This window comes from Ptiloglossa arizonensis, chromosome 9 (assembly GCF_051014685.1).
Source record: "Ptiloglossa arizonensis isolate GNS036 chromosome 9, iyPtiAriz1_principal, whole genome shotgun sequence".
NCBI lineage: Eukaryota > Metazoa > Arthropoda > Insecta > Hymenoptera > Colletidae > Ptiloglossa > Ptiloglossa arizonensis.
This window is the reverse complement of record NC_135056.1, coordinates 3701215-3715383: the sequence shown is the minus strand read 5'-3', so window position 1 is coordinate 3715383 and position 14169 is coordinate 3701215. Positions and strand designations below refer to the sequence as shown.

At 31.0% G+C, this 14169-nt stretch overlaps 1 protein-coding gene and 1 long non-coding RNA gene across 7 annotated transcripts in view; one reads left to right on the top strand and one right to left on the bottom strand.

Moving 5' to 3' along the window:
* The window catches only part of Frmd5 (FERM domain containing), a 192588-nt gene that overhangs the window by 151021 nt on the left and 27398 nt on the right, over positions 1-14169 (top strand). For all 6 annotated transcript variants that reach the window (XR_012993246.1, XR_012993245.1, XR_012993244.1 and 3 more), the window contains one exon: positions 2774-2941. Coding sequence is in view for 1 of the 6 variants with exons in the window: in XM_076319979.1 (XP_076176094.1) it covers positions 2774-2941 (168 nt within the window). In the remaining 5 variants the exon portion in view is untranslated. The remainder of the gene's footprint in view (positions 1-2773; positions 2942-14169) is intronic.
* Positions 1531-1986, bottom strand: LOC143151135 (uncharacterized). Its single transcript, XR_012993247.1, has 2 exons — positions 1770-1986; positions 1531-1695 (listed from the first exon to the last, which is right to left on the bottom strand). It is a non-coding gene; the product is annotated as an uncharacterized LOC143151135 (long non-coding RNA).

The window sequence follows — 14169 nt, the reverse complement described above, 5'->3', positions numbered from 1 at the left end:
CCGAATCGTACAAGACTTCGTCACTATTTAGTGATAACTAGATTGAGTAACCTAAGAATATTTAATTTAATATTTTTAAATATTCCCGCTTCAAGAACAAAAAAAATACCTAAGAATTCATCGAATAATTGAATCTGAACAGCTCGATAGTTGATAAATATTATATTTACTGGTAGATAGGAATAAAATTTTCATACGGGTATTTGATAAATGTTTTCAATACTCATAGAGTTCCTTCGAAAATTTAAAATATCTCTCGTGGTGACTTTCTAAGAAAAACTATTAATTTAAACATATGTAGGAAGACGAATGTATTTGCAAAGCAAGGAGGCTGAAGAAATATGAATCACGAGCCTGAAACCCTCAGAATGGGACAGGGGTCTTTCTTCTTTTAATAGAATTAAACATAAGTTTTTGCATAAATAATTAGAATTCGTACAAGAGTGTGTAAACTATTATTTGAAGTTCTGAAAAAACGACATGCTCTATATTGAGTTCAATTTAATGTATTTTAATCAGATAGTCAAAACTATTGTAGTATCGGATTTTCCGAGTCCGCTTGGGCCTGTTTCGACCGCGGGCTTAAACAAGGCGGCACGTGCGGAGAACACGAACAAAACAAAATAGGACAAAGCGAGATACAACGACAGAGATGCGCTTTACATTCATTACAGTGTAAATGTCGTGTCACGAGTGATACGAGTGGACGATTCTTCTTTTCTCCGTGCCGTTTCAACTTGTAGGAGCAGAGTCCATGTCTTGTGCGGTTATAACAAGCATGTGTAGTTATAAAGTAAACGTAAACGTAGGTTAAATTGTGGAGTTGTAAACGTGACTCCAAGTTTTACATTCCCAAAGAAAGAGAGGGTAAAATGGGTCACGATATCTCCTCCTCTGTGACCACACGTTGATGACACCGCGTCCTTCAGCCCACGCAAATTATAGTACTGTCGCAACCGCTAAACGCGAATAGTATATAGTAAGTTAACCTACAAAATCATATGAGACTCGTGGTAAAGAAACCGATCCAAACATAAGAACCATAGATGAGTCTTGTCCACATTCGTACATTCAAATATATTTCCTTGGAAATATTAAAAAGGAACCCTTACACAGCAAGGAACAAAACTGACCACACATACGACATTTTAATAAAAATCATTTTTTATTCAATATTTGCATGTAGAATACAAAAGAAACAAAATACTTAGTATTATCTGCAATCTTTTGGCTTTTCGAACAAATTTATCATTTGTGACATCATTACTATTTCGCTTCGTACAATTTTTATTTTTTTTTTTTTTCGTGCAGTCAATGTGGCACTGCAACTAATTTTGAGTAAACATTTCAGATTTAGATACACTTAATATTTCGTCCATAAACCTTTAATCTTGATAATTGTCTGAATACGTTTAAGCATACTTAATACTACACTTTTGCAACACTCTGGTGTAATAGAATACCACTGTTCCTATATTCCTTGCCACAAATCAGTTATTGTTGTTGGGGGAGCTCTATATTTATTTCCTAACTTCATATTTATCTATGTCCAGACATTTTTAATTGGGTTTATGTCTGGACTTCAGAAATGGTTGAATTTGCAATCAATTCTTCCTGCTCTTTGCACAGTGCCCAGGAGCTTTGTCACGTTGAAATACAACACACACTGTATTACTGGCATATTTTTAATTGTTTCTAAAACAAAATTAAAACACTGTGTCTAAATTTTTTTTCTAAAACATCCTTATACGTATACTGATACACCATACCTTCTATTTGGTGTAGTGAACCTACACCGTACGCGGTAATCCAACCCCACACCATAAATGGATCACCAGCAAATTTAATTGTTTGCTTCACATGACGCGGTAAAAGAGGTTCGTCTTGCTTCTTCTAACACTGACAACGCCCATCCGATGAAAATCAATTGATTTTAGATTCGTTGAAAGAAATTACTTTTTTCCATTGCTCGATATTCCATCATAAATATTTTCTTGCAAAACTCAGACGGGGCTTGACATTTTTTTGATAGAGTAGTGTTGTTTCCTTCGGATCACTAGATGAGTACGCTGAGTTATTGATCCCCGTACGAGCCCCCAAATAATCGTACTCGTGCGGTGTATTGATGTATATTTAAGAATATTATAAGTTACAGTGTTATTAGTATTAAACGTGGTGTTGGTGATTAGTTTCGCTCTTCACTAAAGGTAGATCGACCGCGTATAAGACTAAGCTTATCGTCTTGATGCCCTCGGCACGCGTCTTTATCGTCTTTGTCGCTTACGTCTTTACGTCCCTTTACCTGTTTGTGTCTATTGAATGAGTATTCTATTTACTTGCCAAGAAAATATTGCTACTTTGTGAAAAAGAGATTTCTTCCAAACATATGGACAAATCGTTGTTCAACTAACTTTTGAAGGGAAATAGTCTTATGATTATACTGGAAAAGGTGGCAAGATCCCACCAATAAGGTAGGATCTTGATTGAGCATGCAGGTGTACGACCTTTAGGTATCTGTCTGTATTTAATATAAAAGGACAGATGTTCAGCATTTCCCTAAACAAGGTATCTGATCATACCTGGCACACGCTTTTTCTTTCTTATCGCTCAATGCTTATATTTTCTATACGACGACAAAAGATTTCTATATTATCACAACGACAAAAATTGTTATGGCAAGGAAGATTGTTACAAAATAAATTTCTTTTAATGAATTTTTTTCGACATAATTGATACGAGGTGTAGACGAATTATTTAAATATTCAAATTACAGGATATTCCAGTCTGCCACGGAGCTGTCATAGCGCAGGTTTAGATGGTACTGGAATGTCAGAGGGCACTTCAGGAGTTCCATTCAGTTCACCTTACTGTCCTGATAATACTTTGCCACTTCTGGAGACCGTATCGGAGGACCAAGAAATTCATGGCAGGAGAAACAACGGTTAGTTTTGTTTATTTTATCGTCTCGTGTGATTTGTTTGCATATCGAATATTTTATTCTTTTATTCTGAATCGAAACGCATGATCTACGATAACATGAAGTTTATATACGGTGTTCAAAACCTAATGTTATCATACCAAATATCTCTTTTTTTTTTAAAAAAAAGCTACCAAGAAGCTATCTGAAGGAGCAACTGTTTGATTTGATCGGTGGAGGTATTATTATGATTGGCTGGTCAGTTTTTTAAAGACATATTTCTCGACATTTGGAAAACATCGATTTTTTATTATTCAAGCGATTACATATTTTTGTGTGCGGTATTGTAACTGATATCGAGAGAAATTGAAGAACTTGTGTGATTTTCATATTACCTTGGATACAAACATTTGTTTTCGGAATGTGTTCCGAACTGAATATTTTGGATCAGAAATGATTCAGTTGTTGTAATTATAAATTTCTATATCCAAGGTCATTTGAAAGTTATATTACTGTAAGTTGTTAAATTTAACTCGGTGTCCTATTTTAAATAAAACATCGATGACTTTTAATAATTGAAAAATATAATCTTGAGAAAAATAACACCTATGTCAGTCATAATACTTGCCACCCCATTCCCCCGAAATTAAAAAAATCACTTTTTAATATACTTTTGGAGAATGTGAATGAAACTACAATTTTCAAAGTAATAACGTTAGGTGACATAGCCTGTATATTGTAGTTACTTTATGAGGTAATAAAGAACGTAAGTAAACATTCGTGTGAAATAACTGTAGTGCAGAAATACTTTAAATACTTTAAATACTTTCTTGAAAGAATGAGAAATTCAAAATGTTTTACTTATATATCAAGTTGTTGCATAATAAATATCGATTTTTTGGTATGCCTTGTTTCAACTATCTTCGAAACTGTTATGAATTGCAATAATTGTTCTTGTTTCCGTATTATTTGTTTCGATAAACGTCGTACTATGTAATTTCAAATCCGTTGACAATTATTTTGAAACGGTATTCATTTTAATACTCTTGAAGAGCGGTATTCGAAAGTAATTGCGACATGAGAATAAATTTAATTATATTAAATCACGCAGAAGAATCAACGTCACATTCAACCAAGTATCAGTTTCAATATGTAGATAAAAATTTCAAAAATTGGAAGTCATGGTTAGGTTAATACCTTAGACAACGATGTTTCAAAGGCTTACATAGCGTTGAAAACCTGAATAATAGTATACAAATTTCCAATACCGCTTGATGTTTACTTATTAGTTATCATTTGTCAGCTCAGTGCAATTGGAAAGTCATTACCATTGTATCATTTCTGCGGTAGTACTTTTCCATTAACATTATCCAAGTCAAATCTCACAAAACCTTTGGAGTTCTTCCACTCCCACCTAACGTATGCCTTGTACGTAACATTTGTGAACTTCTTTACGATGGAGTCGATATCCTTCCATGGTTGCCTTTTAGTTTTGTTTATTGTAGCGTGGCGCAGTTTTTTTGACAACATAGGCATATTGAAGGAGGAAGAATTATTTAAAAGGTCAAAGAGGCGTGTGAGAACACACTCTGCACTGAATAGTGCTGTTTCATAAGAAAGAAATAATTCTTTCTTGCAGCTTGTTACAATGTGCAATGAAAAATGGTACTATACAACAATAAAAAATTTCACGAATTATAGTTCTTGTAAATTTGATCATTTTCTTGAGGATAAGACCATAAGAAATCATAGAGCTATTAACCCTTCAGCGACCACCTCCGTATCGGATAAAGATCTAGGTAACAGATCACGCCTTGTGTTTCTTTGTTTATGTAAACAGCAAGTTCGTAATAGGAACTGTTTCGACCACTGGAGAATCTATATGTAATAGGTTGCTCGATAAGTTTCGTCGTTCGATAAGAAATGGAACTATTAGGTTCGTGGTTTTATTTTTCTGAAAATGGTACTGTGTTGAACATGTGTGAAGTTTCATGTAGATCTGTCGACTCGTTCGTATATTTACAGTTGTTCGAAGTTGAAGTGTCATAGTATTTTTTTACAATGGAAAAAACGACAAAACTTATTGAACGACCTAGTGTAATGTATTCACAATAATAGATAAAATATAACATTTTGTTAAAATTATTCGAAAGATAACCGAATGCGGTATGAACAGTTCCGTTATTTATCGCAATGGTACAGAAGTATCTATAAACTAATTATAATTTAGAATCATGCTAATAGAAGAAATATTCCTTGAGTTTCGTAATTTAAGTACCAGGGAAGGAACAACAATTCACGCCGATATAATATCTTGTTTAACGGAAAGACATTCTGTTCCAAAAATTACACCAAAGGGAAAAATATCAAATTCGCGAAGATGTTGCACAGTTTGTACAAAAAAGGGCAAAACACCTTAAGATACTACCTTGATCAAAAAGTTTTAGGACTTTATTCATAAAATCAAAAATACAAATTTATTCGTCCAAATCGATATGGTCCCCTTCAAAGTAGTCCCCATTGACTGCAATGCACTTGCGCCAGCGCTTGATCCAATCCTCGAAACACCGCTGGTACTCAATTTTCGGTATGTCCATCAGAGCCGTCTTCGATTTTGTCATGACCTCCTCTCGGGTACTGTAACGCGTTCCGCGAAGCGGTTTTTTAATTCGGTTGAACAGAAAAAAGTCGCAGGGAGCCAGATCTGGTGAATTTGAAGGCTGCTGGATAGTGTTCGTGTTGTTTTTCGTCAAAAACTCGCGGATAAGGATCGCATTGTGCGCCGGTGCGTTATCGTGGTGCAAAATCCACGAGTTGTTTGCCCACAAATCTGGCCTTTTTTGACGAATTGCTTCGCGCAAACGTCTCAAAACGCCCAAATAATATTCTTTGTTGACTGTCTGTTTTTCTGGCAAGAATTCTTGATGCACAACACCATTGTAATCCATGAAAACCGTGAGCATCGCCTTCTTTCTTGACTGAAAACGACGTGGTTTTTTCGGTCTCGGCTCTTCCGGTGCACGCCATTCACTCGCTTGATGTCTGGATTGTGTGTCATACTCATAAATCCACGTCTCATCTCCAGTGATGATACGTTTAATAAATGTTAGGTCGGATTCGGCCTTGGAATGCAAACTCGTTGATGCTCAAATGATGCCATTTTCAAAATCGAAGACACGAACAAAGGAGATGTGCTCAGTACAACGTAACTTTTACAAATATCAAGCTATGATGCTGAAATTGGAAGGAAGTGTTAATGACAGATATGGTAACCTAACAAAAAAAAAAAGAAACAATCGGGTGATTGACAGCGACACACGGGGGACAGTCCTAGAACTTTTTGATCAAGGTAGTACCGCTATAAAAAGTGTGACGTTGAATTGTATATAGATGCTTTGAAATCTATCGCACACTACATTATTTTTAAGGCGAGCTATTCACGCCAAGCCTTGTAGAATAGTTTTCGTTCCGCAATTCCGATCGCTGAAGGGTTAAACACTCCTCTAAGAAATTTATTGGTTGCAAGAACCCGAATTTCGAAGTATTTAACATGGAGAAACGAGCTTGTATCTCGTTGGCAAAAATGTATTGTTCCGGACGGTTTCCGTTTCTATAAAAAATCTTCATTTTCAGCTGAATCATGACCACTCAAAGTATGCAATCTAAAAACGACATTTATTATGCAAGAATCTAATACTTACTAATATTTCTCGTACCGCTAATTCATTCACGTTGCTACATAATTCAGTATTTTATTATATTCGAAAAAGTAAGATGATATAAGAAAATTGGGCAGTTGATAAAAGAATTGAATTTTTGTTAACTTTTTGTTCTCGATACTTTGACATTTATAAACGATTTATTACCTGTAAGTTCTAGGACAATTTGCTTAATGAGAAGAGTATAAGATATCTTTCCAGAATTGAAAACTGACCTTTGAAGAGAGTTAGAAGAAAAGTGGAATAATATTACAACAGAAATTAACGAATTAATAGCCAGACTAGCAAAATTAGTAAAAGAATTTTCGAAAATACATAAATAAAAATACTTCACTGTTTATACATTTATACTTTCTAGTGAAGTTTCTAACGTATTATTGAATATATGATTTATTTATCGTGTAAGATATAAAGCAAGATAATATTTATTTGAATTTATTCTTATCATTATTTCTAAACGAGATAATTTTATATTTAACAGGTGTCCTAAGACTTATGGACGATAGTGTACATACCTTTTAAGAATATACTCAATAATGAAATAAGCACACATTAAATATCTGCAATGATATATCAGATTTTAGAAATATAATAGTAAAAACTGACTTTAGCTTTAGTCAATCGCTTTTAGTAATATTTTACGATTAAAGTTTTATTTCCTTCGTCACCTTCTATCTTTAATCGATTTTTAATGCCGATTATTTAAGCGGGTTAATCATGGTACAAGGTTAAAAAAATCAACATTTTTTTTTTTATTAACATTTCTGAAGAGTTTAAAAATATATTTATGAAGTTTTATATTGAAATTCAAAAAAATAACAAAGTTATAAAATATTCCCGAATGTGTATTAAGTAGCTGTAGCACACCATTCTGCAAGTTTGAACATATTTATATTAAAACGCATTTGTCCGATTGATTTAAAATATTGCCAATACGAATATTACTGGTTATTCAATCATTTATTTTCATTGTATGCGCAAGAAACGGAAAAAACCTTTACTTTTAAATGACAGCCATGTTGTTATACGATAAATTATTATTTTTACAAAATCTACGACCGACCAATAGAGATATTATTGTAGACTACAAAGCTAGAAATAATTACTATTTCTTCGAGATGTTTGTAACGAATAAAAATTTGATAACCACAAAACACGGTTGGTCAATTTCAACAAGATTCTGAAATAAAATTAATATTGTGTAATATTAATTTTTGTATGTTACTCTTGAATGAAAATATGTATTTAACAAATTCCATTTGTTTATTAAAGTTAATATAAGTTACTATAAAAAAATTACCAAGTTCAAACATAAATTGACAAGATGACCCAGTACCATGGTTATCCTTCTTAAACCTATATATATGTACATATAGTCAATCATAAAAATCTACACATACTCTATAAAGTGATATTACTGAAAACTAAAAAGTTTGGTTATCCATTAGGTATTAAATTCTTTGCCAGTTTAAGTTGGACATATTTCGAAAAGACAATATTTATTGAATCTATTTGCAGGGATACGGTAATAAATATAAATTTAATATCACAAAAATGTGTGTATATGACTCTCATAGGTATATAACCCTCAGCTGGTATGATGTCAATATTAGAAGATAAGGAATATTTTTTTAAAAAATTATTTAATATACAAAAAGTATATAATATTTCAATCTATCAATTTTTGTATATTATTCATGGATATCGTTCGTATAAAAAAATAAAAAAGTAAATTAGTACAAATATTTGAGATAATGGGGAATGTTTTAAATACTATTTTACATTACTTTCACTAAAAAAATGCGAAAATACGGCTTTGCTTCAGTTATTAGGAAACGAGGCTGCCTTTATCGAAAATTGATGTCTCAAAAATATATTAGCTTTGAAGATATTAACTTTGAACGCATTTTTGACAACTTTTCCATCGTTTCTTGAAAGAGTGATAAGGGCATTTTTTATTCCATGGGAGACGCTCTAAAATATCCTACATGAATTTTTCATTTCTAAGTGATGCCAAAAATGAGCATCTTTTTTAACATCCTCCTTTGGAACAGAGTTTAATGTTACGTTTTGTTTCGCATTCGTCTTCAATTATGAAATTTGGGATTACAGTAGAGCGTCGATTATCCGACTTAAATGAGAGACAAATTTGTTTCGATGATCAATTTTTCGAATACTCGGTCCGAAAGAAACAAATTCTTAATTAAGTCATAAATCGATTAGAAATTAAGTCATTTTTTAGCTCGAACGGTTTACATACTTAATAATAAGGAAAATACAATATCAAAAATTGGACGATTTTAGATACTGTCAAAGTGTGAACAAAGTGTCCAACATAAACATTTGTAGGTCATCTACTTCATTTTGATATTTTGCCCATTCTAATATACTCAATACTCAATACTTGATAGTAATACTTAATACATTTTCAGTTTCGCTGCGTATTGGTCTAGGACTACATCCCGTTGTATCTTCATTTACTCTGACATTTTTATTACCACTTGTTTCAAGCAAAACTGAAACAATATCATTACCGCTCATAATTGTAAAACCTACATTATTTTTATCAATGTTCATCCATTATTGAATATCGTTGCTAGGGCAGTCTTCGAAACCTGGTATATTACGGGTTAAATTTTCCAATTCCATATCAATTTCCATTTGGTTGACATTATCACTAAATTCGGACAGGATATTAAACTCGGGCTTTTAAAACAGCTACAATACCTGTCCTATAACAGAAAAATCGTTAATTGAGTAACTAAGATATGTATATACGTGACTCATTCTATATTCAGATAATCAATATTTCGGATTATCGGAATTTGGATAATCGACATTTGGATAATCGACGTTTGGATAATCGACCCTCTATTATATTGTGTGTATATTGGGCAGAATGATTCTTTGAGCTGATTTTCATAATTGTGTTGTTAATGGTGATTGAATTGAGTGTGGATGTTGATTTTGTAACGGTATCTTTATGGTCTAGATAAATACAATACATATCCTTCCATCTGAAATCCGACATATGTATTTAACGGATTTGGGTCCTATTGCATATATTGCCAGTGGCTTTAACATATTTTCCAATGCTAATCCCGTTGACAGATTTTTAAATTATCGCTTGTTCTTTTGTCGGTATGTATTTGTACCTTGTAATATTTGCGTAAAACGTTTTAAATTTTGGTTCGCTTTTGGTATAGATTTCACAAGTATTGATAGTTACTTCCCTAGAATCGGGAGTGTCATCCGTGTATAGGTTTGTTGATGATGACGTGTTGTGTATGGTATGTCTATATACGAATCAATGAAGGCTAGTATGTGTGCTGATAGTGGCGATCACTATCATGGTTTAGACTTTTACTAACGATAAACGCTCGTCATTATTAAGAGTATTATATAATATATAAATACTCGTTATTATCAAATACATTCTGTCAGTTCGACAGCCAAACTGTTACTGCCATTATTAATTTCATTACTATCTAGAGGAAGATTAAATCCTCTAGACGTTATACTTTGTTTTATAATTTCACTTATCGTTATTTAATGAAATAAAAAGCTATGAACAGTTGCTAGTGTCGATATTATTTCCAATAAAGTTGGTCGTGTAATAAATTTATCAATTGTTTCATTGTTATCTGAACACCAAAATAGTTTGATTAATTTAAAATTGGAACTGCTAGTGTTTGGTCCATTTATCACCTTTCACTTTTTTAAAATTATAAATGTCTTTAAAATGCCTACAAAGACTTACGGTCACCGATCCTTTGCATAAAAGCTGTTTTCCACAAAAATTGCAAGTGGCAGATTCGTTATAATTATATATATAGATACAGATAAATATATATACAGATAGGTTGTTCAATAAATTTTGTCGTTCGATAAAACTTATTGAACAATATAGTACTAGGTTGCTCAATAAGTTTTGTCGTTCGATAAAACTTATTGAACAGTACTACATTGAACGACAAAACTTATTGAACAATTTATTATATGTATATTAACGTTTATTATAAATTGCAATATATACATCGGCAAGTAGCTTGTTAGATGTGTTTATACGTTGAACGTAATTCGTTAAAAATATGCACATTGAATTAAGTAAAAATTTATTTCTGGAAATAAGACTTATAATCGTTTTTTAAATTTAATTTAAGTTCTTTGAGTAATAGTGTTATTTCTTCAGAAATGGAAATAAATGGTTATTAAATTTCTCAAGAAATTCTCAAGAATTTTAAAATTAATTGAATGATTTGGATTTTTCTTAAGTCTATTATTTATTAAACAAACTTTTACAATATTGCATCAAATATTTCATTGAACATTATCGCTTCATTTTAATAATCATGCAGCCGTAATGTGTTTTGAAATTATTTTTGATCAGCTATTACATATTGTTAGAAGACAGCTATTGCATGTGGACCAATCACTAATTTGGCAAATAGATAATGTTCCTTTACTTGTCTTTACTTTTTGGATAAATAACGCATCGTTTCCCTTTTTATTTTTTTTAGTAAATTTGCAGAAATTGCAACTTATAGACATTCATAATTCTCGAAAATGATGACAGTTTACTAATCATTCGTTGAAATAAGAATCAACTTATTTCTGTGTAAGTTTTTCATCAAATCAAAGCGAAAAATATTTATAGAATTATCTCTAAATATTGCAAATAGAACAAAGACATTTACTACAGGAATATTTAGAATGCAAATAGCCACTGGTCATTTGCATGCACAAGTCATAGGTCAACTATAAGACAGTTTACAATATAAGGATTGCAATTAAACTGTCACAGTTTCTCGTAACACTCACAAGAAAAGGACTCAATTTGTTCCCCTCCGAATTTAGTGCATTTTTGCAGGATGTTAAAAAACAAGTCTCCGTTGCAATGTGTAATGTATTACGTGTAAACACTCGATAATTGTAACGATATATATAATTATTTTACCATCTAACAAACATTATCTAATATTCTACAAGAGTATGTTATCTTCTATTTCAAATACAGGTTTTCGTGAATTTTTCACCATCTTACGGTAATGTTTAACGAATAATTACTCGACTTCACATTTGCATTAAAACGATCTCGGTAATAGGTTAATATGAACATAACTCAAGGTATGTAGAACTTCAATTATTTATATCTCTAAAATTATCGAACATTTATAATAACTTATACTCTACTTTCCTGCAAAACCATGTTACAATCGGAAAGAGACAAAGTGGGTTCTCTTGTCAATTCGATTGTTTTACAGTTGCGTGAAGTGCGAAGGATAGATTTTTAAGTATAACTATATTTTCACCATAATTTAAGTATAACTATATTTTCACTATAATTTTGCCATACCAGCTGAGGGTTAAAGTTTAAAGAAACTGTTTCTTTCATTATTTGTATTAATATTTTGTTGATTTTCTTTTGCAAATCAAACCATTCGACAGCAGCATACACTCTTAATTTACTTTAACTTTTTCTCCCCTTTTAGATTGGTGTGTCTAGATTTACCAGACTGTGTATTATATTGTATATATGTATGTACATACTTATTCCTTATTTCAATTTAGTGGAAAAATCATGTGTCACAATACGATGCACTTATACATGCATGTATAAGTATTATTTGTATATTCAATGAAAACGGGACTGACTAAAAACTTACTTTCTTACTAAAATATTATAGCTCATAGCCATTATGTTACCAGAATTCCAAAAGACCGTCATGTATATTTACTTCTTCAAATGAAACAGGTGGATACTTAGATAGTAAAATAATAATTCAATAACTAATCTATAGTGTCATAGATTTGATTTAATTGCATGTACAAGTTCAATTTTGGCAATGTTTTAAATTATGAGTATTGCATGAATAATTTGTAGTACATAAATAACAAAACAATTTTTCGCTTTTTGTTATATACACTTGGCTTGTAAAATTCTGTAAAAACGTGTTAAACGCTTAATAATTAATTAATAACTTACAATTAAGTGAGAAACGGAAAATTTGTAAAATATTCAAATATTTTACTATAATGCTGCTGAAAAACGTGATCTGTTGTTATCATGTTCAATGCAATTATGTAAAAATATACATCTAAATCTTTGTGAACATTTATAAATATCAAATTCCGATATGACAAGTATTACTAGCAGATAACGAGTGTTCTAGAAATTCAGTTATTATACAAAATTTATACAAATCATCTAATGTTGAAAATATTCTCTTGTATCAATAAACGATAATTTGTTACAAAAGTATCAACATTAAACATTAACTTGTTTTTATCGCCAGTCATTATATCTTGCTGTATTTTCATGATTTCAGTATTTAATAAGTATTACATAATATCACCTTTTATTTTTATGTCAAATCTGCGCCTGGTGTTCATATATTTTTATCTCGTCCTTGTTCAGAATTTATCAAACGTAATTAAACTATATTTTTCTTTAATGAGATTTCAATCATTATTTGTTAATTCAAATTCTTAAGCAACTTATTGATTTCTCCAATGGTAATGAAACGTTTTTTATCGTATTTAAAATTTACTAACTCCATGTAAAAGGCAATGTTAATGTAATTTACTAATAATATTAAAATAACGAAACTTACAATATAGGTTAACTCTTTATACGAGGCAGCAGAGCTATATTCTTATGTTTTGAACATTATCAATTTATACATGTATTGATATGAATTTTAGATCAATTTGTGTTAATTTGATATATTGTTTATCAGATTCTCGTCGAATAATACTTGGTAATACTTATTATATTGTAATTATTATAGATTCATTTGTTAGTTTTTCTAAGCAAACCGTATATATTTTACACATTTTCCTTAAAATATTCCTTTTTTCAACTTCGTTAATTTTTTGAAATAACTCTGAACTCAGAAAGAAATAATGTGTAACAGAGTATGAGAAGATAATACCTGTAAAAACAACTTGTAAAAAAACGACACTGAACGATGTTTGAGTTTGTACATAATGATTCATTTTTTTTCGTTAATGTAATTTCGGTGTCACTTTCAGATTATACTGTTAAAACTTTCATCATTTTTGCAAAAACCGATTGTGTAATTGTTTTCTAAATTCAATACATTTCTTTATGATATTGGAATTTTTAACATACTGAATTTTGTTTACATAACTGTTATGATGAACAACTTATTGGTCAGATATTTAATGACGCATAAATTATTTCTTGAAAAATAATTATTGGTGCTAGGTTTTTCAGGAAGTATTACAATTGGCATAACCATTACATTCGTATTCTTCAAGGACACTTTTTCAAATTTGGAAGACTATAATCAATAAATAACGGTTAGTTATACTGTAAAATTTGTAGATCTTTACAGATTTCCTGTAAAAACTGTTTCCAAGAAATTACCAGAAAATCTGTAAAAATTTACAGATTTTACAAATAGTGTAGTATTAAAAATAGGAAAAATAACTAACTTTTATTCCCTGTCAAAATCATGAAGAGTAAAAAAAAGCATTCTGAAATGCACCACTAAGTGTAACGTATCT